Here is a 27124-nt window from a genome sequence, read left to right on the forward strand (position 1 = left end):
ATTACAATTTTCTGACAAATAAAGCTTTAGTTACCAACCAGGATAACAAGCATGTATTAGTTTGCAGTAAATTTTTAAAAAAATTTTATTGCTATAACAACATACAAACACAAACATTCTTAACATACAAATATTCCATACATGGTGTACAATCAGCGGCTCACAATACCATCACATAGCTGTGTATTCATCACCATGATCATTTTTTACAACGTTTAGTTTGCAGTAAATTTTGAACAACACCTTGTTGTGGGCAAACCCTGAGAAGCTGGGGTGGAAAGACAAACATTGTGAAACTGTTGACAAATGTGGACTATGACTGGAGGAGTGGCTCCAGGAGATATCACAGAGCAGTCAATGTCACCAGTGGAAGTGTGTCCCCAAAAAGATCTGATGAAGTCCTAACTGCCAGTACCTCAGACTGTGACCTCATTTGGAAAAAACGTAAGTGCAGTTGGACTAGTTAAGATGTGTTCATACTGGAGTAAGGTGGGTCTTTAATGCAATATGACTGATGTCTTTATAAGAAGGGGGAAAGAGGCACAGTCAGACAGGAAGAGAGAATGTCATGTGGCTGCAGAGGTAGAGGTTAAAGTGCTACAGCTGTGAGCCAGAGAATGCCAAGGATTGCCAGCGAACACCAGAAGCTAGAAGAGGCAAGGAAGGAAATTCTGCATGTATTTTAGAGGAAGCATGGCCCTACTGACACTTTAATTTCAGACTGTTAGCCTTCAAAAATGGGAGACAATAAATTTCTCTTGTTTTAAGCCACCTTGTATAGGAATCGCAGTTCTAGGAAACTAAGACAGTCACGACAAATTTTCATCAACTTTTCACAAAGTTTAAATAGGTAAAAGTGCCGCATCTACAATATGCTAACAAACAAACTCAGCTTTAAATCTTGTCTAAAAAATGGCTAAAAGTAAATTCTTTTAATTGAGTTGGCCTTACAAAGTTACTGAGAGAAATAAAGGATTCTACTAGAAAAGGTGTACACAAATATGACATTTCGCATTGACAATATGACAGGAAAAGGTTTATTGTCTTTTTTAAACAATCAAGTAAAACAATTCTAAAATTGCTGCTAAAAAGTTAAAGGTCAATTGAAAGAATGAAAGCAGCTATAAACAAAAGTGAACAGAGGAATTCTTTTAAAAATTGGATTTTAAACCCTGTGGCTCAATAAGGGAGAGAAATAAGTGGTATTGGATGTATGGGGCTTTTTCTTTTTTTCTTTTAATTTCTTTTTCTGGAGTAGGGCAAATGTTCTAGAAATGATCATGGTGGTGAATACACAACTATGTGATGATATCATAAACCATTGATTGTATACTTCAGATGGATTGTATGATATGTAGAGATATGTCAATAAAATTACATTTTTACAGAAAACTCCTGTTTTTTGAACAGTATGGATCAGTTCCACTGAACAGGAAGATTTTCAAAGCAATGTCATATTTTCTCCACCTTGCTATAGGATATTCCATCAAAAACAGATGTTATTTCTGCAGGGGTTGTCACAGTGACAACAATTGGGTGTGAAGACATCAAAGAATCGTCCTCTTGTACAGGTAAAACATCTTCAATTAACATCTGGTCACGCTGAAATGACAGAATAAATAAAAAATATATCGCACTTCCTTTATACTGGTTCCTATTTTAAAACATCTACTTTATAAAAATTGGAAAAAATATAATCCATCTTTCATATTGTTTAAAACAATTTAGGTTCCCAAATTAATGTTTCATGTATACTTATTGATATCATTACCTTTTTCTATTTATAATTCCTTCAAAATCTTCCCCTATGAGAGGCCTAGAAGACACAGGAATTTTTGAATTTGGTTTCTGTTACTTCTGAGTAACTTTTGGGCACATGTCAAACTTTTCAAGCCCCATTTGCATTTCTTTACAATGGGAATGCTGTTATCATCTCAGAGTTGTTCTGAGACTTAAATGAGGCAGCATATCAAAGTGCCAAACTTACAATTGATGTTCAAATCCTTTTTTTTTCTTCCACATCAACTCTTGTTAATTGGAATTTGGATGATTAGTAATTAATGGAAGAAAATGTTAGTTAAGCTTGAACTCTAATATGCATCTCCTCATTGCAGTTCTAGGTTTTCTCAGTATAAGAGAATGGTTGAGAGGTTTAACATGAAGTCAGACTTCCTAGGTTCAAACTTCAGTTTTCCCACTTTCTAGGAGCGTTAGTTCAAGCAAGTTCCCTCATCTGCTAAATAGGGGTAATGGCAGCACCCACTTTTTGGAATGATGAAGATGAGAATTCAATGGGATAATTATGTAAAGTATTCTACCTACATAGTATCTGTAGCACAGTGAAAACCCAACCCATTAGCTGTTATCGCTATTCTGATTCTGAAATCTAGAGCTCGTAAATCACTGTCAACCAAAGGAAAAACAAAACATTACCGGTCCTACTTAATTAAAAATAGTTGCTAAAAAGGAGCATGCAATATTATTTTAATATTTCTAGTTTTGTGGTTTCCCTTTATAATAGGCAAGGTACTATTGCTAAGTAATGACTGCAAATCAAGATAATATTGGTTTGGAGTTTGTTTTCAAGAGGTTTCAGGTAAGTAAAAAGAATCCTGATCGAGGTGTCAAGAAATTTGACTCTAGTTTTATTTTTATTATCAACTGTATGACACTGGGAAAATTAGATTAGTTTGCTGGACCTTAGATTTTTCACCTGTGAAATGAGGCTGTGCTACGTGGTAGTTATCAAGCTATCTTACAGAATATCTTGATTTATCTGACCCTTCTCCCCACCACTCTCTAATTTGGAAATTATTAAAGGGCAGGAAATGTGTCTTACTCATTTTTGGGTTACCTTTAGTGTTCGATGACTGAATGAATGTGTTAGATCACAGGATTAAAATTTCATTTAAGAACTGCACGCTAAATTGTTCTGGAAGTTAATCAGTGGTTTTGAAATGCTAAATTGGGATATTAGACATTATTAAAACATAATTTATTTGCTAAGCAGAACATTTTGCTATAAGAAGCACATCGTGCTACTTTGATAGGAAAATAAAGAGCCAATTAATTTTTCACTCATAGAGTTTATTTTCAATAAATTATGGACTCAGCAATTTTGAATGCTGATTGGTGGTTTTCAAAAGGGGAGATTTTATCCTTCAGGGTACATTTGGCACCATGTGGAGACATTTTTGGTAGTCCCGTTGGGGTTTGGGTGTCCTGGCATCCAGTGAGCAGAGGCCAGAGATGCTGCTAAATATCTTACAGTGTTCAGGACAGCTCCCCAACAAAATGATCTGGTCCAATGTATCAATAGTGACAAGGTTGAAAACCCCTGATATAGATCACAATATTTAAAGAAGTGACCGTTGTACAATAATTTTTCATTTTAAAAATCAGATTATGGAAATTGCAGGCATTCAAACATTTAATATTGTCTTTTATTGCGCAGTAGAGGGCAGTAGTCTACATAGTACACAGTTCTTGTAATTCCCTACTTTCACACATCTACACATTCATATTTTTTTTTTTTTTTTTTTTTTTAAAGAAAGACAGAGAAGGAAGGAAGGAAAGGAGGAAGAAAGGGAAACATCTTTAAACATTTTCTTATTTTATTATATTTTGTTTGTTTGTTTGTTTTTTACATGGGCTGGGGCCGGGAATCGAACCGGGGTCCTCCGGCATGGCAGGTAAGCACTCTTGCCCGCTGAGCCACCGCGGCCCGCCCACATTCATATTTTTACACAATATAGACTCTGAATAGACTCTGCACAAGCATCAATCCAAGGGAAACCAGCCGGCTCTACCCCATTCTCACAGTGGAACCCTCACATGGCTGCATGACTTATGGCCGCACTCACAGTCCAAAGGCTCCCAACTTGGCATGAGGGAAACAGAGAATTGGAAGTGCGAGGGTGCGGGGAGCCCAGGCACTGTGCTCAGAGCTCACCATTCGCCAGTCTGCTTCCGCATGGTTTACTCCCAGGTACTCGAAGAAGGAAGCAAACCCTTCATTTAGCCACAAGTCTTCCCACCAGTCCATGGTCACAATATTTCCAAACCACTGAAATTGCAGGCAATTAAAAAAAAAAAAAGGTATAAATTCTTATGCTTACTGTGTATAGAAAAGCCTGTAATACTTTAATGCATTTATCTATGTAAAGTTTGTCACAGTGACACAGAAGTGGTTGACATTAATTTCCTGCTTTATTTCCCTTGATTTTTTCGCCTTGACTTTTAAAGTCAATTTTCTCCTTAGCTTATCATCCCTATTGAAGTGTGACTGGGAATATAGGGAGATGTAGAAGGTCTTCTGTGGATTTGCTAAAGGCAAAACAATGTGTTTTAAATTTCTTTATGGTAAAATGTGTAACAGCAATAAGAGAGGCTTTCGTGGGGGATTTTCCTGAGTTAGCTATTTTCTTGTTGCTAAATTATTATTTAATTAAATCATTCCTATGGTATCGAGCCAGCTTTTTAATCCAAACTGATTTGATGCCTAAGATGCTATACCTGGTGCACAAGTTCATGGGCAACTACACTGGCCACTCTCTGCTGGTTTGACGAGGCCGATTCCTTAGGGTCATAGAGCAGATTAGTTTCTCTGTAAGTGATGAGGCCCCAGTTCTCCATCGCCCCCGTGCCAAAATCTGGAATAGCGATTTTATCTTTGGAAAAAAAAAAATAGAGAATACAGTGAGAAATATATCCTTTCCATTTGTTCATAACATTTCTTACCAAATTAAATTCTTTAGATGAATGTGCTTTTTTGAAAGCTAAAAATAATTTCTTACAGTAAAAAGCAGTAATCTATTTATATAAACTTTTCAGTCCTATTGCTCTCAAAATTTCCATAGAGCTTTTCCTGTTGGTTCCAGATATCCATGTCTTTTATTTGTTTTAAAGAAGCATACTAATACTAATGCAATGCTCTTTCTCTCTTTTTTTGGCATGGAAAGGCTCTGGGAACCGAACCCAGGTCTCCGGCATGGCAGATGAGAATTCCGCCACTGAGCCACCATCGCACCGCCCAGAAATGCTCTTTTAAAGGACTCCGTAAGTTTAGATCTTTTGTTCCTCTCTGTACTTCATTTTTATAAGCACTGACCTTTTTCTCACAGTTCCATTTAGGTAACACAGAGCACCTATTTTGGGGGATAAAGAGGTGAGGAATAAGAGAATGAAGTTTTCAAGTGAGGACTTAAAAGTACACAGCCTCTAAGGGTACAGAAATAAATTTCTGTCTAAATATGCAGAACATTAGATAACACAAAACTCTTTTTTCCTAATTTTACACAATTTGAAGTCAACCTGATTCCCTACTAATCCAATAGTGTGCCATATAATAATATAACACTTACATGTATTAAGTAAGTTGGAGAGATACAAAATTGACTATATTCACTCTAAATTCCCTTCCATCCTAAAATATGAGATCCTATGAGAGCTTTCTACTCCTTATATTTGCTGAAGTCTACAATCTTAGACATATTATCTGACAACAGGAGATTGTTGTTTTGGAATTTATGTTAAATCCCAAAATAGAAAATGCTCAGCTGGGTCAGTGGAGAAAATGCAGCTGCCGCAGTTAATAATCAGAATGTAATATCGTTATTACTACATATGTTTAAATGAGGCTCTAAAATGAAAATAAATAGAATATTCATCTAACATAAAAGAAAATGTGTTTTCTTTCTGGTTAACATAATGAGTTTTAAAGCTTTTTATAAAAGGATAAAAATGGATGTATCTAGAGGTCAGCACCACAGCAATAGTTTTCTTTTCTTGTTAGCATCATTCTTAGATTTGGTTGTTGTGTCAAGAATGACACTTCACAGATGAAGAAATATTTCTCCAAGGGACAATATTTTGCATTCTGCTTTGGAGTGTACATTTGCATGGAATCCTTGAACAAAAAGAAATTTTGTAACCTCGGTTTTCTTGTGAGTATTGCCATTACAGTTAATGAGCTCCAGTGCGTTTATCTATTTTGAGGATAAATATTTATTTCTAAGGCAAGTGTAACATAGAATCGATTCTGAAAGTGGTGAAATTCATATAAAAGATTATGATGAAGAAGGAAGAGAGAAGTAAGGAGAAGGAAAAGGAAGAAAAGGAAAAGTTACAGGGGAAGAAAGAAATAAATCTGCGAAATTCCACTTCCTAGGTTATCTTGGGTGGTACAAGTGAGATAAAAAGGAAAAAAAAAACTTTTAAGCTTGTGTGCTTAATACTTTATTAAGTATTATTACAATCGTGGTGAAAAGTTGCTTTTCTGTCTCTTTCTGTAATAGTTGATAAGCAATCAAAAACTAGAGCTGCTACCATTGAAGAGAAAATGTAGTATCTACAAACTTACTCACAGACACAGCTGTTCCCATGTAGAGAATTTGCTATTCCAGTAGCTTTGAATAGATAATTTATTAAAGTTAGGGTAGAAACAGAAATATGGAAGTCAATTGTTTGCTGATCTGTTTTCTCGTGGACTTCATTTCATCCCTTTAGACATCTATATAGGTGTTATATTTAAAGTCTTTGCTAATCCGACTCAAGCTTATTAATAAAACCTTCCTGATATAGACAGTCTCATCATATTTACACTGTTTTGATTATAGCCTTACCTTTATTTGAAAAAGGAAACATGGTCCCTTCTGCCTCCTTATTTTAAAATATTTCTTTTTAAAGAAGCAGCAGTGTCTCATTTGAACTGCTGGAGAATTTAGATTTCATCTTGTTCAATGCTGGAAAGAGTGGAAGGACATGGGACTCTCACAGCGTCATGGCTCCCTATTATTTTCCAAATTATTGACTGTACCAAGGCAATATAATCTTTCAGGAAGGATACTAATTTTAAAAGTGACTGATCTAAGTTGCGATTTCTGGCTCCATCATTATCCAGGTGGACTTTAATCTTTCATTGGAAATAAAAGACCCTACATTTATTAGATAAGAGCAGGGTATAGACATTATGCTTGGGGGAATCCAGAAACAACCAGCAGGATCTTTCAGCATCTAGTAAGTATTTGGCACATATTGTACGCATACACTAAATACACTTTTGGATAACCATTGGCTAAGTATGATATAATTGTAGGTAAGTTAGTCAACAGGTGAAAACAAAGGTGATATTAAAAATTAGAAAATAAAAACGATTCTCACCTAATTTCGGAAGAGCATACTTCATAGCAAAGTAGTTTTCAAAATAATCAAACACACTTTTAGTTATGTTTGCAGCATACTCAGCTGTGTGCTTTTGTTCTGGCTGGACATAAACAGTGAGCTATTAAAAAAAAACACAAAAATTCAGTGAAAATTATTCTTTGTTTGCTAGAACATAAAAACTATGATATATGATATAGTGGAAAGCGGGTGGGCTTTGGATTAGATAAACTTCACCGGAATTCCAGTTTTGCCTAATCCTGGATGTCTGGTCTTGAACAAAGCACTTCACATCTCTAAAACTCATGTGTAAAAGGCAATATTTCTTAACTCACTGTTCTAGTTTGCTAGCTGCTGGAATGCAATATACCAGAAACGGAATGGCTTTTTAAAAAGGGAAATTTAATGAGTTGCTAGTTTACAGATCTAAGGCCGAGAAAATGTCCCAATTAAAACAAGTCTATAGAAATGTCCAATCAAAGGCATCCGGGGAAAGATACCTTGGTTCAAGAAGGCCGATGAAGTTCAGGGTTTCTCTCTCATCTGGAAAGGCACATGGTGAACACGGTCAGGGCTCCTCTCTCAGCTGGAAGGGCACATGGCAAATATAGCATCATCTGCTAGCTTTCTCTCCTGGCTTCCTATTTCATGAAGCTCCCCGGGAGGCATTTCCCTTCTTCATCTCCAAAGGTCGCTGGCTGGTGGACTCTCTGCTTTGTAGTGTTGCAGCATTCTCTGCTCTCTCTGAGTCTCCAAAATGTTTCCTCTTTTATAGGACTTCAGAAACTAATCAAGACCCACTCAGATGGGTGGAGACATGTCATCCCCTAATCCAGTTTAACAACCGTTCTTAACTAAATCTCATCAACCAGGGAGATGATCCCATCACAGTCCCAAATACACAGCATTGAATAGAGACTATTCTACCTTTAAGAAATGGGATCCATATTAAAACATGGCTTTTCTTAGGGGGCATACTTCCTTTCAAACCAGCACACTCACTGAAGTATTTTAAGACATAATGGTTGGCACGGTGTCTTAGGCATTTAAAAATGTTATTATTTTAAGAAAATCAACAACAAAAAGTTATTTTCTATTTCGAAGGTATATTCTCCCAATACCTACCTATCTATATTTCCGTGTAATTTGTCTTTGAGGGAATGAGTTCATATTCAAAATCTGAAAAATCTTCAGATTTTTCTCATCTGAAGAACACCTAGATGCACATTATTCCACTTGTGCTATTATATTCAGTGCTACCCAAATTATCCTTTTGGTGTTTTTAACTATTCTACTCCCAGAGCTTAAAATATAATGGTCCAAAATTTCCTGGGCAGGGAGGCAGCTTGGTAAGCTACATTCATTCTCTGAGTCACTAAACTATAATTTTGTGCCCCTATGACATAATTTATAAATAAAGCCAAATACACAACTCTTTCTCCCAATTCTAAGCACATATGACTTCATAAAAAATTATCAAGAATCTTCCTAATCATAGTGTTGGGCAAGTAGATATGGTCCTTGGACTCCAGGATTTGTGTACAAGTATACCATAGATGTGCAAGTGCTTCTGAATATGAGAAAAAAAAAGTTATTTTCCTCCACTAAAAGCTTGTTAGAAATTCAAATGAAATATACCCACTGAACCCAAGACCTTGTGTTAGTCAAGTTTCTTCTGAGAATCAGAACCAACAGACTATATACGCATACAAATATTATGAGATTTATTATGGGAGTTGGTTGCCTTGACTGTGGGGATTGACAAGCCTAAATTCTATAGGACAGGCCACAACTGGGAACTCCTGTGAAGATTTTTGGCTAATTCCTTAGGAGGAGCTGATGCTGAAGTAGAGATGAAAATTCTCTCCTCTGATTGCTGAAATCATTGCTTCTTCTTTTAAAGCTTTCAGCTAACTGGATGAGACTTCTCTCATTGTTGAAAGCCATGTCCTCAGTTGATTGTAGATGAAATCAACCATTGATGCACTCAGTTTACTAATTTAAATCCATGAAATATCCTCACAGTAAAAATCAAGCCAGCACTTGCCTGACCAAACAACTGGGCAAACAACCAGGCCAAGTTGACAATGAAGTTAAACTATCACTGATTTGCTTCAAAATTCTCAAGGAAAACAGAAGATACAGTCATGTGTTAAGTACAAGGTCCTCTACTTCATTAGACCAGGAGACCCAAGATAAGAACGATAAAAAAGAAGGAAAAGTGATGCCTATTTTCTTTCTTTGTTATTCCAAATGCACTGATAATTTTGGTACTCATTTAGCCACACATCTTGACCCATCTGTTATTAGAAGTGAAGAACAGTGGAAAGATCCAGTAACTGAAAGGAGGAGCTCGGAAAGAGCACCCCTTAAATTACCAGTTGGTTCACTGTTCCCACATCCATTGGGTAGCTGATGGTCTTGCCTTATTTGCATAAATAAAGATGTGTTCATCTTCAACTCCAAAGGTAACACAACTCACTCAGTTATCAGCACAGCATTCTTTGAGGTGTTTTGTTTGGCTTCTTTTTCTTTCAGACGTGGTGACAGATTATTCCTCACTGCCCTCCTGTAGTCTTTGTCATCAATGACATGTATTTTCTAGAGAGTTTAGTGAAACTGACCTCTTAGTTGATGGTCACGGAACAAAGTAAAGGTAATTGTTTCATATGAAACCAAAGTCATCACATTCATCCAAGATTACTTGTGTTACAAACTGAGATTCTCAGAAATTGTCCTCTGTGAGCTAGTCAGCTTGTCAACCCCCCTAAGATTTTTTTTCTCTACCATGAAACACTTCGGGAGGAGCAGCTCCTTTTGCCTCATTCCGCTGTTGTCTGCACCCTTTGTACTGTAATGCTGCACAGGGTGTGTGTGTCTGCGTAGTGAGAGAAAGAGTGGAGAAGGAGGAAGAGCAGACAACAGTCAGGTCTCCCATTGTAGGTGGAGCGATGAGGAGGAGAAGGACCCTGTGTGCTCTTTTTACCAGTATTTTCTCATTTCTCATGCCAGTAGATTGACTCTGTTTAATCAGTGAGCTTCTACGACCACATGATCTGGTGATTCTTACTCCTATTTCTGTTGGTGGCAGCAGCAGGAAGGCAGTGCTCTTAAATAAAAGCAGTCCCTTTCTCTTTTGTCTCTGAGAAACTCAATCCCATAAGAAAAGGTTCTTTCTTTGCAGTTTGGCCAGTCCACAAATCACCTGTAATCTCGACTCTTATTCTGAAAACCACTGCTTTAATCAGCTGAACTAAGAAATCACCAAGTGCCTAGATACAGCCCATTACTTTTGTAACATAATTAGCCAAATCATACCTATGAATGTCTTATCTGGCATATATCTCAAGGATATTTTAAGTTAAAGACTCCATCAACATGCCATCATTGTCTGACATTTGAATCTCAGAATTGCTTATGTGGCATCAATTTAACTGCAGAACATCTGTGATATTTAGATTGGGTGATTTAAAAGAGCATCCTCCCTTTTGCAGATACCTTCCCTCACTCTCAGCTCAATTTTTTCTGCTCTCTGACCTCATCTTCAACATAAGCTCTGTCAGCATCTCCTTCTCTTTTCCCTAGGCTTTGGCATTGACTAATTCTACTCCATTATGTGCTAAACCTCAGCCTTGCTGTTCATAACAAACTTGAGGAAATTACCCTTAAATTGGCACCACCTTTTAATAATAACTGCTGTCTTTCTAGTTTATGTGCTTGCTTTACTGAGATGAAATTTTTCTTCTTCTTTTCGTATTGAATAATGCGGGAGGGGGAGGGAGATACATGAATAATATTTTTTTTACTCTTTAGCTTCTAAAGGAGTCATATATGCCTTTATTTTTCAAGAATTTCCTAAAAGTTTGACTATATATATATACATATATTCTTCAAATATATGTATGTATATATATATATTCTTCATATATATAATCTTATATCTAAAACTATATATAAATAAGAAGTTTCTAAGGCTTCAGGAACCTAACTTTTATACATATATTTACTTATTTTTTGAAGACAGTAATTTCCTTAAGCAAATTAAATTCCCTTGGTGCACCAGTGTTGGATACTATCAGTCATTTCTCAAAGCACTGAATCTATTGAGCTGGTGTCAATTGTAAAAGATTGGGATTTCCAAAACTTTTATTGGGCTGATTTCTACTTTGGGAGGTATGACACATCTGCTTTATTTTTGTTGTTGTGTTTTCCTTATCATGTTGAAATCTAGTGTAAAACAAAAATCTTTTAGAATTCTTAATATTATCCTTTCATTCATGTGTCTCCAGGGTTTGTGTCCATGAGAATTAATTCCTAGTAGGTTGCTGTCACTCCTATGGCCTCTTTGCCAGCCTTTACTTGACAGTAATGACTAGAAAGCTCTACCTCTGTGAGAATGACTGACTCAAGTCCTGAACTCCCTGTAGGATTTATGTCTAGATTTAAATTCAGTGAATATTTGTGTCTCTTAAGCCAAAACCAAGTAGAAAGCACAACAATGTAAAATTATTATGATTAATTATTCATATTAATGAGTACTTATAATTTGCAAGGAAATATGATAAGCACTTTCCATGCAATATCTCTTTTACTCTACACATCAACCCTATGAATCTGGTACAATATTAGTAATAGAATAGAATGTGTGCATCACTGATGATTATTTTATCCCAATCCTTTTACTGGTTCAGGTCCCACCATCTCTTATCCACATTTATAAAATCCAAAGAGCTCTGAAAAGCAAAAGCTTTTTATGCCTTTAAGGCAAACTAACTTGGCAACATTATCTGTTCTGAACTGTAGGAGGTTTCTTGACTCCATTTTTGTCACTATAAAAATATTGCTGCAGAAATAGCAATTATAAGGTGTTACTCAAGATCCCACTGAAGTTATTCTATGATACACAGTATTTTACCATATTGTCTTTCACAAACCTGACAATTTCTTAATTCCAGTGTACAACTGGCACCAGCATTTTATGTAAGAATTTTCGATTGGCATTTAGAATTTCAGTGCTTGAAAAGGATTTAAATATAAGCTTCCTCCTTGCCTACTTGAGAATAATAAGGTCTCAGTTCACAACCGTGAAGCACCTGACTGCATGAGGAAGTTCCTCTCATTGTTGAGGTAATCTCCTTTGTCGGTTGCAGATATAATGAGCCATACTGACCAAAAATATAAATCCATCTAAGAAACACCTTCCCAGTAAAAATCAGGACAGTGTTTGCTTGGCCAAACAACTGGATGCCTTAACCTAGCCAATTTAACACATGAAAAGTAAATATCAGACCACATATCCACATTAGGCCAGGAATGCCCAACATATGTCTCTTGCTTACCATTTATGCAGGTTTTAAACTGTTGTATACCCCAGAAAAGTCATGTTCTTTAATCCTCATTCAATATTGCTGGGTGGGATCTATTTGATTGCTTCCATGGAGATGTGTCTCCATGCATTCAAGGTGGGTTTGCTTACTGAAGTCCTTTAAGAGGGACATTTTGGAAACAGCTTTAGTGCTGACAGAGCCCACACAGCTAGAGACCTTTGGAGATGCAAAAGGAAAATGCTCCCAGGGAAATCCTTTGAAGGAGAAGCCAAAAGAGAAAGCTAGGAGATGTCACCATGTGCCTGCCCAGCTGAGAGAGAAACCCCAAACGTCAGCGGCCTTTTCTTTGGATTTAAAGTACCTTTCTCTGGACGACTTAATTTGGACGTTTCTATGACCTTAGAACTGTAAACTTGTAACTTAATAAATTCCCTTTTTAAAAGCTGTTCCCTTTCTGGTATATTGCATTCTGGCAGCTTTAGCAAACTAAAACACCATTTATGCCTCTTGTCCCAATATAATTAAAACACCTTCTCTATCATTTCTATTTTATAAATGACAACATATATGATCATTCTACCAATCAACAGCAGCCTATCTTTCCACTGTCAGTCATTTAGCAGATGCGTAATCTACACATTTCTTGAGGTTTTGCTGAGTCTCATCTGAACTACTTCAAAGAGACATACCCCTTTATATGGCTTAGGTCCTTTGCAGGTCCCTAAAGCAGAAAATAGGATCTACTACACCACACTTGGGTGACCCTGGATAGGGGTGGGTGATCGCCTCTGTTTTCCATATGAATCATGTTGGTAATTCATTGTGTTTTATCACTCCCAACCATATTTGCAAGCTTCTCTGAGGCACAGATTATATCTTGGTATATTTTACTCCTTTCCTAGGGCTTAGCATCTCCTTGTACACATAGAAGATGCTCAATAAAGACATATAAAATAATCTGATTAAAGGAATCTCCATTTTGTTATTAATATCCCATATTGTTTTAAACTCCATAAATGCATATTTAAGGTACATAGCTACTATTACTGAAGATGCCAGCAATGTTTTGGATTTTATAAATTTATGTCCTTCTAAACGTTCTTTCAGGGGAAAGCAAAATGTCGGGAGGGGAGGCAGGACTCCTAGGAGAAAGGAATAAGTGATACTTTTTTTTTTCAGGATACAGGAATGTGATGTATTTTTCCTTAATTTTAGCTTGTCTCTTACCTATTAATAAATAATAGCTGAATTATGTAACCTAATGAAAGATATATTCTAAATCTCAATCCACATTTCTGGGAGTGTGAACCCATTTATAAATAGAACCTTTTAAAGATGTTATTTTTAATTAAGATATGAGCCTTCATCCATACTACTGGGGTCATTTTTAAGCAGAAGAAATTTGGATACCGTCAGAGATGTCCAGAAAGACAACAAATAAGCAGACATAGAAGGAGACCAAGGATAATTATCATGTGACAGGATACAGAGATGCCAGCCAAAAACCATCTAAGGATTGTGGCAAGCCAGTACCAGAATTTAGACTCTTGGAGAAAGTATGCCTTTGCTGATTGATGCCTTGATTTGTGACTTCTGGCCTCTAACACCATGAGCCAAAACAATTCCTATTGTGTAAGCCAAACAGTGTGTGGTATTTCTCATAGCAGCCTCGCAAACCACACTTGACTTCAAGTTGACTGGGTGACTAAGGACTGTTTTTTTTTTTCCTTGCTTGTGGATTTGTAAATTCAGAATGGATTCCGAGCTTTGATTTTAGAACTCAATTTTGTGATGAAGTGCTATTTGGAAAGAAGCTCAGCATTGTCAGTTAGGCTACACTAAGTATTTGTGGGCAGCTTGCTGTTCATTTAAGTTAAAATTTAAGGTGTTTGAACTTTAGGAATTACATTACTGAGCACAATTTGTAAAAGAATAAAAACTAAATATCTAAAAAGTCTAAATTTCTTTTTGTAGGATATCACATTTTTTACCATTTTATTTATATATTTATAAACTTAAAGAATATTAAACATTAGCACTCTCTGATGGCTTCCTAAACTAATCAGACTCTTTGAAGGAAGATTAATAGTCCATAATCTAAGAAAAGTTATTAATTCAGAAAAAATAAGTCCTATTAAAAATGTGATAAAAATAATAAAAATAAGACATTCTGAAAAATTAACAAAGCCACAGTAAAAGTCCTCTTTAAATAATAAAATAAACCTATTTAAAAAATTGTCCAGAGAGAAACAGAAAATTACCACTTGAATAGCACAGTAATAACTGCTGCAGGCAAGACCCACTGACAAATGTTAAAATGAATGGTTAAACTCTAAGGAGAAATGGGATATTTACATAGCCTCAAATTAACTTTCTGAAAATATTTATTCACACTATGGTGGTTATAACACATGCCCATGAATTCTTTGATCCTCTTCCCTTTCCCTCCAGGAGCCCCCTGGGTGTAGGCTTTTCATGGTGATCATTTCTAACAAATGAGGTATGGAAAAAAAAAGTAATTTACAGTGCAAAAATCTAGCAGAGTTTTCAAAGTTAGCCTCACTATGTTGCTATAATGCGCCATGATCTGTCCCCCATTATAATAAGATGAAAAGGATACCTCATTTCTGTGTTATTCTTCCCCAAAATCCATAGCTCCAGCCTAATCATAAGAAAACATCAGATGAGCCCACTTGAGGTATATTGTACAAAATATCTGACCAGTACTTGTCAAAAGTGTTGTGATCAATAAAAAAACAAGTAAAGATTGAGAAATTGCTACAGATTGGAGGAAATTAAGGAGGTACCATGACTGTATACAATCTGGTATCAAGGATCATATCTTGGATCAGAAAAAAAAAACACAATAGTGGAAAAATAGTGAAATCCAACTAAAGGCTATAGTTCAGTTAACAGCTTTGTATAAATATTAATTTCTTAGTTTGGGTAAATATATAAGTGGTTATATAGGATGTTAACATTTGAGGTAGCTAGATGAAGATTATGTGAGAACTCATATCTTTGCAATCTTCTGTAAATCTAAAATTATGTCAGAATAAAAAGTTTAGCTATATCTCTGACTACTAAAACAAGGTTATTGGCTTTTTTCCACTAATTCCATATAGGAAAATCCATAAATATGAACACATGGCATACATACTTTCTGCTCTTGAACAATCTTTCTAACCCAGACACACAATAGGTTAAGATAGAAGAAATAAAGGAGACATAAGAAGTAGGAAAGATTCATTCACAGGTTTAATGCTAGGTGTAATTATTATTAATTAGTCAGGAATTATCCTATAAGGCTTTTATGAAGAAGGTACAATGTAATCTCTTTTACTGAGTTATTAGAATTAATATAGTTTAGGAATGAACCTTATTAAATGAATACACTTTCTACCAGCATTCTCTTAGTGAGCAGTCCTTCCCAACTTGAAAGCCACGGGAACTTGGCCAGAATTTATATATTCTTCTATAAGATAACTGCTTCTATTTAGGCATCCTTCGTTGCAACAGACAAAGCAAATATCCCCCCAAAATTCAAGGCCTAATTAGAACTTACTCTTTCTCAAGAACAGGGTCACTCTGGCTATTTAACTTCTCCTAAATTTGATTCATAGAACACTGCCAAAAAACCAGAACACTCTGGCAAAGTTACCGAGGGTGTAGGTCAAATGTACTGAGATGTCACCACAAATCTAGTGACTTAAAATGACTTTTTATATGGCAATATGGGTACTTTTTATTTTTTTACTTCTTGCTTCTCTTCTAAATTCTCCAAAAAGTGTGTATATTATATTTATCACTTTAAGCACAAAAAATATATTTATAATCCCTATTTTTCTGGATTGGAAAATGAGTTGCAGTATATCCCAATAAGAGGTTTGGGTTCAGCTATCCATTTAATAACATGCTTATTGGGGATATTGTTTCACATGCTATGGCTCTTTTAGAACTACAGAAGCACAATTTTTAATTGATAACTCAAGAGTGAATTATCACATAATTAAGAAGTTATATAATCCCTCCAAGCTTTGTTCGGGATTTGTTGGTTGGTTTTTAATTCTGGGTTGCAATTTAGTGATTTCATTTACTTTAAAATTCTTACTTACCTAATCAACTAAACTTGAAAAAGCCTCAAAAATAGATTTCTTGTTGGAAAAAATCCTGCTATCTTTGGCTAGACTCAATTGTTGCTAAATTACTTCAAGTTACGTTTTTTTTTTCAGTATTGAATCAAAGTGTGATGCAACCAAACTTTAAAAAAGAAAATATGCAGAGCCATAAAAGTCTTCTGAACCGCTTTCAAACCATCTTTACCTTTTTCTTAACAAATTTATAGGATTGGGTCTGCTCATCTAATTTTTTTCATATGAGCAAGCAACAAGGAGTTTTTAAGCATAATGCATGATTCAACCATGAATATCTGCTATGCTCTCGCCAAGTAATAAATTAAGAAGAGTATAGGTCTTGAATTCGTATTTTACTATATAAAGGAACTCATACCAGAGAAGCAAACACTCGCAAAAGAATTTAAGCAGGTGTTAACGTTTCTTGAATTACACAGTATAATCTGATCTTGAAGCAAGTGATTAATGAACCAGAATTAACACCACCAGAAACAGAGTAGATAAGAATGGTATTTTTAGTCATGAAATTTCTCCTAAAAATGGTGTATTACCCAACATTAATCAGGCTACAGGTTTAAATTTTTTTTACCAAAAAATAATACAGGGACTTTGGATCAAGTTGGGATAGTAAATTGACACTTTGATGTACCCCCACTGTTCTTAACATACTGAAATGATAGATATAACATTAAAATGGAAAACCCACAAGACCTATCAGGGCTCTAACAAGATAAGCATCTCTGTGGACATTCTGTGAGCAGGAACTGAAGCTATCGGCTTTTGAGCTCTGGTTTTGGAAGGAATTGGTCAGCATAGGTTCTTGGGGTCAGAGCCAGGTTGCGCTTTGCTAATCATGTTTTTAAACTCTGACTACTGTTTCCGATAGTTTTCTCACAGCTTTCGGTTTTTATTTCATGGTGGCCATATCTTCTTTTTTTGTTGTTGGTTTTTTTTTTTTTACATGGGCAGGCACCGGGAATCGAACCCAGGTCCTCTGGCATGGCAGGCAAGCATCCTTGCCTGCTGAGCCACCGTGGCCCGCCCTTTTTTTTTTGTTTTTTTTGTTTGTTTGTTTTTTTTAGCCATACCTTCTTGGATCTTTGTGTACTATTTAAAGGGTGACTGTGTGTGTGTGTGTGTATTAAATTATATTGTTTCTCCAGTCATCACTATTTACCCCCATTGTGTGTTTCTGTTTATTTACTTTGGATTTCCTCTTTCATAGTGCTTGCTTACCTCAAATGCCTGGTTGTCTTCGGTTATCTATTCAGCTTTAAAAACGTAGGTCTGTGAGGCTGCTGTGGGTTTCCTCTTTTGTCAGTCTTACACAGATTTAAATACATTGGTCTCCTGTAATTCTCTCGGGAGTGGGAAATCAGAGTAGGAGCAGTTTATTTAGGTGTAAACTGTTAAATTCGGATTTAGAGTGGTTGCGTGGAGAGCCAGGCCAACGTCCCCAAAGAGAAGGAATTCACTGTGAAGCATTAAACATGCACACTGGAGGCCTTGAAGTTCTCCAGGTAAGAGTCTATTCAGCATTTTAAGAAAACAGCCCAGCGGCTGTTTGTCTGTTTGTTGTCCTCGGCATTCTGCAAGAGGGAAATATCTGGATGCCAACCTTCCACAGAAAAAGTGGAAGGAAGGGGAAAGACTCTTATTTATTTAGCTTCATGATTCACTTTCTCTGAATTCTGACTCAGAGCCTAGGGAAGTTTCAAAGGGGAGTTTGGTTTTCTCCTCCTCTCTTATTAGATAGATGAAGAGAAAGTGATGTACTGTGTCAATATATTATCTTCATTTCCCACCCAAATGATTTAAGATAGAATGTCATGCGCTCAGCTTTTATGAGAGAACTATTTAAGAAATGTTTATCACTTAAAGGACATTTTGGGATTTTGTTTAAATTATATTTTCCATTCTTTCACTCCAAATCCTGTACATAAAATCCACCATTAGAGCCCCAACAAACTGGAACAGCTCTAATGACATGCCCAGTGAGTATACCAACTTATACATCAGTGCTCTTGGTCAGAGGACAGGTGATAGAGCTGCATTAGAAATTCAGACTCACTGTCACTATTAGAAAATAACTCCAGATACAATGTCCTCTGGTGACTGATTCATTCCATCATTTTTAGTTATGTAACCACATCATCATTAGTGAATTAATTTTTTATGCTTTATCTTGGTGCTTCTATCCAGAAAAGAAAAACTTGCCTGGAACATAATGATAACTTAAAAAAAATTAGTGTAGCAAACACCTGCAGACAGTGAAAGAGAATCATGCAGCTGGATTATGGATGACAAGGAGAGCACCTTCAGACAAAAAGTCCTCATTTGCTATGAGGAGGGAACGAAAAGAGGCTTGATTAGTGTCCTCACTTCTAAATTGACTCCATTAACGACACTCAGCACAATCTAGAAAGAAATAGCTTCTCTTTCTGGTGGCATCTCTTTTTCACACCTAGTATTATAAGCCGCTGATAGTACCCTTTACCACAACTGAAGATGCTATCAAAGGAACATATGTGATGTGGGAAGACAAAAAGGCACATGAGTCATCATGATAGAAAACCCCTTGTTGAGGGCCTGTGGGAATTCTCCCACTTGTTATAATTTGGATAAAGTATGGGAAGCATGCTGGAAAACAAGGTTTAGGATATCGTAATGTCAACCCCGATATCACTAAAGTGAAGGTAAATTTTCCTGGAGCCAGTTTTATAGGAAATAAAGGAACCTACCCACCCTCTAGTTACGGCAAAAGAGGTAAAGCTATTTTCAGAATATCACATTTCTGAAGGCTTAAAACGGCCCACTATTTGGGAAGAATTTGGAATCTGAGGCTCCATCACTTGCCAGTTGGATGAAAACTTGGGCAAATTACTTAAAACTCCTTAAACTTCAATTCCATCAGAAACAGGTCATGATAAATTCCCTTATAAGACCATTCTGTTACAAAGATTATATGAAGTGTTACATATATAATATGTATCAATGCATATATAATACCCTATATGGTACAGAGGTGGGTGAACTAATAGTCATTCTAAGCAAATATGTAGGACCTAAGCAAAATAAGGACTCCCCCAAAGAGAAAAATAATTAGGTAAAATTATGTCATTTTTCAAAAGAAAATTACTGAACTGGTTATGCTGATTAGAAAAAATGAGCTTAATCGTACTTTATTACACTTTAAAAAATTGCTTTTTGATGCTTGATTCTTAGCCTGCTTTTTTTCCCTATTATTTTAAATTTTTTCTTCGACAAAGGAGGTGTTTTTTTTTCCTTTTTCTTTTAATCTTTCTTTGGGAAACTGCCAGGTCTGGGAATGGAACCTGGGTCTCCTGCAAGGCAGATGAGAATTCTGCCACTGAGCTGCTACCCTTGCCCCTTCCCCTCTTGGTCTGTTTTGACTTGCATGTGGAGTGGCACCAGAAACTTTTCAGTGCTACTCTAATGGTAATCATCCACCTGTAGCTCCTCTCTCTCTCTCTACCTGGAACCCCACAACAACAGATACTCAACTATCTTACTAGATTGGGTATCCCCAAATACTTTAATATATTTATGTTGGTGTGCTTAGGAACCAGCTTTGGTTTTATAATGATTTTTCACCTTAAACAACTGAAGACTATGTATTCTATGTCTGTCAGGTTTGTTTAGTTTTCACCTGTGTTCTTTTCACTTCCATTTGCTTTTTTCAGTATAACATCAAGCTCACAGATTCTGGTGACTTTTTGGGATTTGATAGCCTGTTGTGTGTAAGAAGACTATTTTTTTAAAAAGTAGACCATTAATTACAAATGCCATACATGATACATTTTGAAAGTATAATATGACTCACAGGTGTTCCCCCGTTTGACATTCTTTCTACCGAGGCAAACTGATGTACAGCAAAGCACACCAGGTAAGTGCTCATGGGGACAGACTTCTCAAAAGTTGTTCGAATCCACTTATCATCCACAGACTCAGTTTTCTATTGAAAACAAAAGATAATATTTCATTTATCAAAAAGATGACTCATGTACAAGACAAACCTAGCTTTCTAGTCAGAAGTTCTTTATCATTTATTTTCAGTACTGTGAAGTATTTTCAGTTGAAAGAGGGATTGAATTATACACTGCATTAGATGTCTCATGCAGAAATAAAATTTTGACTCTGATATAACCTGAACAGGAGTTTATTTATCTTTCTACACCAAACATACTATCCTTATCTTATTTGGGGGGAGTACTCCGAGACCTTAATGAAGAACAAGTAATACCTTGCATGCAGCAAGAACTAAATAGATAATCAGCCGATTTGACTATATGCAGAAGTCCAATAGCTGTGCCAGGCACAGCAGGAGGTGTACTTCTCTTTTCCACTCCTGGTTGTCTACACTGAAGACTTAAAACATGGTTAATAAAGTCACTGTCTTGCTCACCACAGAGAGAGAGACAGAAGGATCCTCTTGCCCAGTGCAACTACTGCCCCAATCAGTCTCACCTTGCCTTTCCCACTGCCCATTACCAATCCTAATTCAATTATGAGTATTTTCCCAACTCCTGCCACCCGCTGTAGCCACTCTCAAAGTTATACTACAATAGGGAGCTATTAAACAGGATAAATCGAGGTAGGCTGGACTTCTGATGCTTAATGGACAAGACATGCTTGTGTGTACATGTCCTCCTATAAAAGTGGTGGGACTCCTGAAAGGTAAATTTCTCTCTGTCTGTCTGTCTGTCTTTCTATCTCTCTCCTCCCACCCCCTGTCTAGAAACCTAATAATATTAGTTTTGATTTCTTAATTACCCAGAATATTATCCTTCCTTCAGGACTATTACTTGGATAAGGAACAGAACATCTATAGATGGTGAATAGCTACACTCTGCAAATGGAAAGAGCATATGGGGGAGACAAGCAGAATTTGGTAAAATTTGCTTTCTTCTTCCTCCCACCTTCACTCCCCCACCATCCATGCCAAGACATTCCAATTGCATTTTGTCCTGATTCAATCTTCTGGATTGGCATGTCATACTTTAAGTTTACTCATTCCTCTTCTTCAATCAAAAGTCAGTTCTTCAGGTGCTGGACACCAGAATAAAAAGAAGTTGATAAACTAGTTCACACTGCGGCATGGATGGGGAAGGATAGTTTATACTTTAACCTTCTTGAAGTTTTGCTTTTACTTTTTTTCATTATCATCTTTATTTTTCCAAAGAATATTTTACAATTAAAATGGAAGAATCTCAACTTTGATATTTCAGATAGTGGAGAAGAAAGATGTGAGATAAAGTTCGGGGCAGTGCGTCCTCCTGGTACTAGGTAGGTGACAATTTTACGGAAGTATGAATGTGACCCTTGAGGCTGTGAAAATTTGGTTAACTACTCTTACTCATTATGGGGCTAAGATGACGAACAGAAAAAGAGTCTTGTGTTAATTATACAAACAAAACTTATTGTGGTCTGTCATCTTTTAACATTTAACAGGCACCTGCCATTCGCCAAATAGTCTATGGATATGCTGTTCCCTGGAGTTGGATTCTGTACCTCAATATTTAAGATTTTTTTCAATAGTTCTATATCGATAAAACTGGGTTTATATTCACCTGCAAACTAAGGACAATGATTAAGTTCTCAAACGTTTTAAAGCCTGTAATTCTGTTAGTTGGCCTTTCGTTTCTCATGACTAGGGGATTCTTTCAGTTAAGCAGAGCCCAGCTCATGTATGTCCATTGTATTCTCTCTTGCTTAGAAATCCCAAAGTGGCTTTTAACTGGACTGTGATATTGGGTTAAAGACTTTTAGGACTCAAAGAAAAAGAGATTGCCAAAATGTATTCTCAATTCTCTAAATAAACTATTAGTGCACATTTAATTTTAAATTTCGGTGGGTACTCTTCCATAGCAAATCAGGTAATTTGCCTGATATTGTAAACAGATAATAGGCATGAACAAACAAACAGAAATTTTGAAGTACTCACCGCCACTGGCATATTTGAAAGCGCCTTATATTCTTTGGGGTGGATGATAGATATTGTGTAAGTTGCCTTTTTGTTGGGTTCATCGAAACAAGGGAAGGATTTCCTGGCATCTGTTGGTTCATGATCAGTGGCTGCTATGCTCCTTGGAAACAAACACATAAACAAAACATATGTTGCCTCTTCTGACAGCCCCTACATTTCTATGTCTATAGGAAAAGCAATTAAAAATTATAGCTATTGCATTTCTTAACATGAGATTCCACATCGGAGTCTGTCAAATAATTGTCGAAGTCTTTCTTGGAATTTTTAGGTTAAATAAATGAAATATCCCAAGAATGCTTAATATTTTATGCCTATATTTTGATATTTGGGTGCCATGACTTAAAATCTGTTAACTGCAGATGAGCAAAAAAAAAAAATCCAATTATCACTCTCTCCACCCCAAAGCCATTGAACAAAAAGAAGATGAAAGCAAAGCCAAAACCAAAGGCTTATTTTAAGTGGCCTTGCAAGAAATGAACAGCTGTATCCTATCACAGCGTAGAGCAGCATTTTCCAGAGTCCCCAAATCCTGTTCTTAGTGGCACATTCTTCCCTATTTACATTACATCAGGGACACAAACCTCAATTTATATCTATACAAAGGCAGTGTTCTGTGTGATCCCTCAGGTGAGGTATTCTTTGGCCTGGCTTAAAGTCTGCTTTTGAAAAGAGACAAAGAATTCTTTTATGGATCTAACTAGGCATATGCTTTTGCAAGCTAAAGTTCTGGTAATGTTTAATGTTTCCATAATTTCAAAATGAAAATATTCTTCTGAGTAAATGCTCAAAAATCAATGACTATCTCAATTTTTACATCTAAGTATATCATAATAAGACGGTGTTGTTATATATTTGGTCATTAGAAAAGTAAGCAAAATAAAAGGAATAAAAAAAGCAAGAAGAAAGAAATGTTATGTTCCTTAATAATTTCTGTAACAGATACTTTGTTCTTCAGGATTCTCATGGACTAAAGAAGGCATATCATAAAGTATATGAAGGTAAATTTTTAGATTTGCTTTGTTTTAGTTTTCCAGCTGCTAAGACAGATACCATATGATGGATTAGCTTCATGATAAAAATTATTTGCTCACAGTTTTAAGGCTAGGTAAAGTTCAAAATTGAGACATCAATAAGGTGATGCTTTCCTCCAGAGTCTCTGAATGTTAGGGATCCTGGGTCCTTGACTTTTCAGTCATACGGTGGGCAATATTCATGCTGGCATGAGCTCCTTTCTCTTCCATTGTTCCACTAGCTTCCAGTTCTGGCTGCTCCCCAGATTTCTCTGTTTGGGTCCTCTCTGTCTGATTTTCATTCCGATTTTAAAAGACTCCAGTAAATCTGGATTAAAGCTCAACCTCTTCCAGTTGGGCCCACCTTAACTCAAGTAACATCTAGAAGAGATCTCATTTAAGATGGACCACACCTATCGGAGTGAAAACCAAGACCAAGAACATGTTCAAACTGGAGTAAACAATTCAGTCCATCACATTCCGCCTTGTTCTTCCCACAAAGCAAAGCTCATTCATTCCATCACAATGTCCCAAACGCCTTAAGCCATTTCAGAAATGCTAAGTACAAAGTTTCATCAAAATCAGCTGTGGGTTTGGTCTATTCTGGAGTAAAATAGTCCAAGAGCTGTGAAAGCTAGAAAATAAGTTGTCTGCTTCCAATATACAATGGTGGAAAAGGCATGGGACAGATATTCCCATTTGAGAAGGGAGAAATTAGAAGGAAACAGGGGTGACATGTCCCAAACCCAGAAGGGCAAACCCCATTAGATTTGTCTTCCAGGCCTGATGGAGTGGAAGTACTCACCCCTTCCAAGTACTTGTGCAGCAGCCATGCTCTCCCTGAACATTGGTTCAACCTCTCCAAGCATTAGGTTGGTGGCCAGGTTCTCCAGGAATGCCAGGTTGTTCACTTAAACCCTCACATGGAGCCTTATCCCATGGAGACTAAAACTCGGAGTCTAGATAGAGCTGCTTCTGTCACCAGTCTCAGACCAAATTATGTGGAATCTTCTAAACCATAAATGTCTATATTTTTTCAGTTCTTAGTTACTCATTTCCTTTCAGATTTTACTATAAGCTGCTTGGAGAAGCCAGCCTGCATCTTCTGCATTAGCTTGGAAATTTCCTCAGCTAAAGAACCAAGTTCATCACCTAAAATTTCCACTTTTTAAGTGGAACATCAGAACACAGTTCTGCCAAGTACTCTGCCACTTTATAACAAAGATCATCTTTCTTCCATTTTCCAATAACTCCATCATTATTTCCTTCTAAGGCCTCATCAGATGTACCTTTAATGTCCATATTACTACCAACAGTCTAAGAAATCTAGGCTTTTTCTTATCATGCACCTCACAAATTCTGTCAGCCTCTAAACCCAATCTCCAAACTGTTTCCACATTTTTAAAGGTACTTGTCATAGTGGACCCTACTTTATGATGTCAAGAACTGCCAGTTTCCTGGCTGCTAAAACAAATACTATATGATGGATAGGCTTAAACAATGGGAATCTGTTGGTTCACAGATTCATAGCTAGGAGATGTCTAAAATTAAGGCAGCAGCAAGGCGATGCTTCCTCTCAGAAACCTGTGATGTTCTGGGGTTGGCTGCTGGGGATCTCTGGTCCTTGGTTTCTCTCTCACATGACAATAAAAATGGCAATACCCTCTCCTCTCTTTTCTAATTTCCATTGAATTCCAGTTTCTTCCCCAGGGCTTCTCTCTGTCTGGCTTTCACTTGCTTATAAAGGACCCCAGTAGTTTGGATTAAAGCCCAACCTGATTCAGTTGGGCCACACTTTAACCGAAGTAGCATCTTGAAGTGATCTTATTTACAATGGACCACACCTACCAGAATGCAGGCTAAGACCAAGAAAACGTCCCGTTTAGAATGCACAGCTCTTCCACCACACAATCATTCATCCAACAACTATTTATGGAACCCTTCACACGCACACTTGCCAGACCTTATACTAGGTGATGAAGAAATAACTAAAACCATATAGATAAGATCTCTGGTTTCTTACAGGATGACAGACAATTAATGCACAAATAAATACATTGGATAATTTAGGAGAGTGAAGGGGCAATAGAGGAAATAAAACATGGGAAGTGATAAACAGCCACTCCGGAAAAATGGTGAAAACATTAGGTAGAGTAGTCAGGGATGACCTTTTTAAGTAGATGATGGTTTGCTGAGATTTGAATAATGAAAAAAATAAAGACAGGTACAGGTTAAGGGAAATGGGTTCTAGCAGAGGGCACAACAACTAAAAAGTCCCCCAGATGGAAAAGAACTTGGTGTGGCTGAGAAACTAAAAGGTGTCCAGTGTGGCCGAAGTGCAGTGAAGCAGCGAGATTAGCGCAAAAGAAAAGTTTGGTGAAAGGTCAGCAAAGGTCAGATTATGAGGATATTGTAAGCCTTGATAAGAGTCTGCATTTTATTTTGGTTCAAGGTTGTTTTATAAGCATCAATTTATCTCAGAAATAAAAGATTATAGGTTAAAATGCATCTAAAAGAAATTACAATATTTATATATTTTTTCAAAAACACTCTGGATATAAAAACCGCTTGTTAAAAACTCATCCAAGAAAGAACTTTTGGGGAAGACGGAGAAGTAAGGAGCTCCAGGACTCACTCTTCCTCCGAAACAGCTAGTAGAGAGGCAGAAACTGATGAACACACAGCTTTGTGATTATGCTAAAAGCCAATGATTGTACACTTTGGATGGATTGTATGGCATGTGAATACAGCAAAATAAAGTGGTTCAGGAAATAAAAACTCAACCAAGCAAGCTAATACATGTAAAATAAATTTATAAATGTTTTTACCTTTCAGGAGGGTGTTGACTGAGGGAGGGAGTTTTCTGGGGTGACTGAAAAAAATTCTACATCTTGATAGGAGTATGGATTATAAAGAGGGATGCATTTGTCAAAATTAATGGAATCGTGTCCATTGGATTTGTACATTTCAAAGTACATAAATTTTACCTTAAAAACTATAAATAAATACTGTATTTAATCTAGTGATTAGGCTTGTCTTTTTGCAGTAGTATGGATTAATGATTCTGAAATAAAACTTTCTCTGTATTATAGGCTTGAGAAAATGAAAAAATTATTAAAAATAATTGAAGCCAGGTTTCTCACTCTTAGAAAGGGAGCTATAAATTTGATATTAAATTGAAATTGCAAATATCAATATGATATAGTTAGATATAGTTAGACATATACACACAGAAACACAAGTGTCCCAGCTCTGTCTATTGAGTGGAACTAAGAGTAATGACAGGCTAGTTGCAAGGAGCACCGCTAGTCTCCAGATGTTGATTTTTAAATACCACTCTCCACTAAAAAGAACCAGAATTCCATGGAAGAATGACTGATTCCAGTGCTGTGGCCGGAAAGCACAAAGATAATTCTGGAACATTGCTGTGCCAAAAACTAAGGAAGTAGGGCAACTAAAGAGACAATGAAAATTAAGTGCAACCCA

General features: G+C 36.5%; 1 protein-coding gene and 1 long non-coding RNA gene across 6 annotated transcripts in view; one reads left to right on the forward strand and one right to left on the reverse strand.

The window, feature by feature from the left end:
• Nucleotides 1-27124, reverse strand: part of ENPEP (glutamyl aminopeptidase) — a 111188-nt gene that overhangs the window by 73976 nt on the left and 10088 nt on the right. Inside the window, exons 2-7 of the mRNA XM_077142544.1 lie at nt 22587-22728; nt 20466-20597; nt 7162-7282; nt 4516-4670; nt 3953-4066; nt 1468-1602 (exon numbers count right to left, since the gene is read on the reverse strand). Coding sequence (XP_076998659.1) covers nt 1468-1602; nt 3953-4066; nt 4516-4670; nt 7162-7282; nt 20466-20597; nt 22587-22728 — 799 coding nt within the window. The remainder of the gene's footprint in view (nt 1-1467; nt 1603-3952; nt 4067-4515; nt 4671-7161; nt 7283-20465; nt 20598-22586; nt 22729-27124) is intronic.
• On the forward strand, nt 332-26657 carry LOC143668034 (uncharacterized). Of its 5 annotated transcripts, none has more exons than XR_013168256.1 (8): nt 354-444; nt 1478-1571; nt 4962-5058; nt 20326-20528; nt 21439-21533; nt 21871-21928; nt 22094-23626; nt 26474-26657. It is a non-coding gene; the product is annotated as an uncharacterized LOC143668034 (long non-coding RNA). The 5 variants fall into 5 exon arrangements; XR_013168257.1 differs by having other exon boundaries at nt 22094-23111; nt 23568-26657; XR_013168259.1 differs by having other exon boundaries at nt 23584-23626.

The sequence above is a fragment of the Tamandua tetradactyla genome, chromosome 24, assembly GCF_023851605.1.
Source record: "Tamandua tetradactyla isolate mTamTet1 chromosome 24, mTamTet1.pri, whole genome shotgun sequence".
Taxonomy (NCBI): Eukaryota; Metazoa; Chordata; class Mammalia; order Pilosa; family Myrmecophagidae; genus Tamandua; species Tamandua tetradactyla.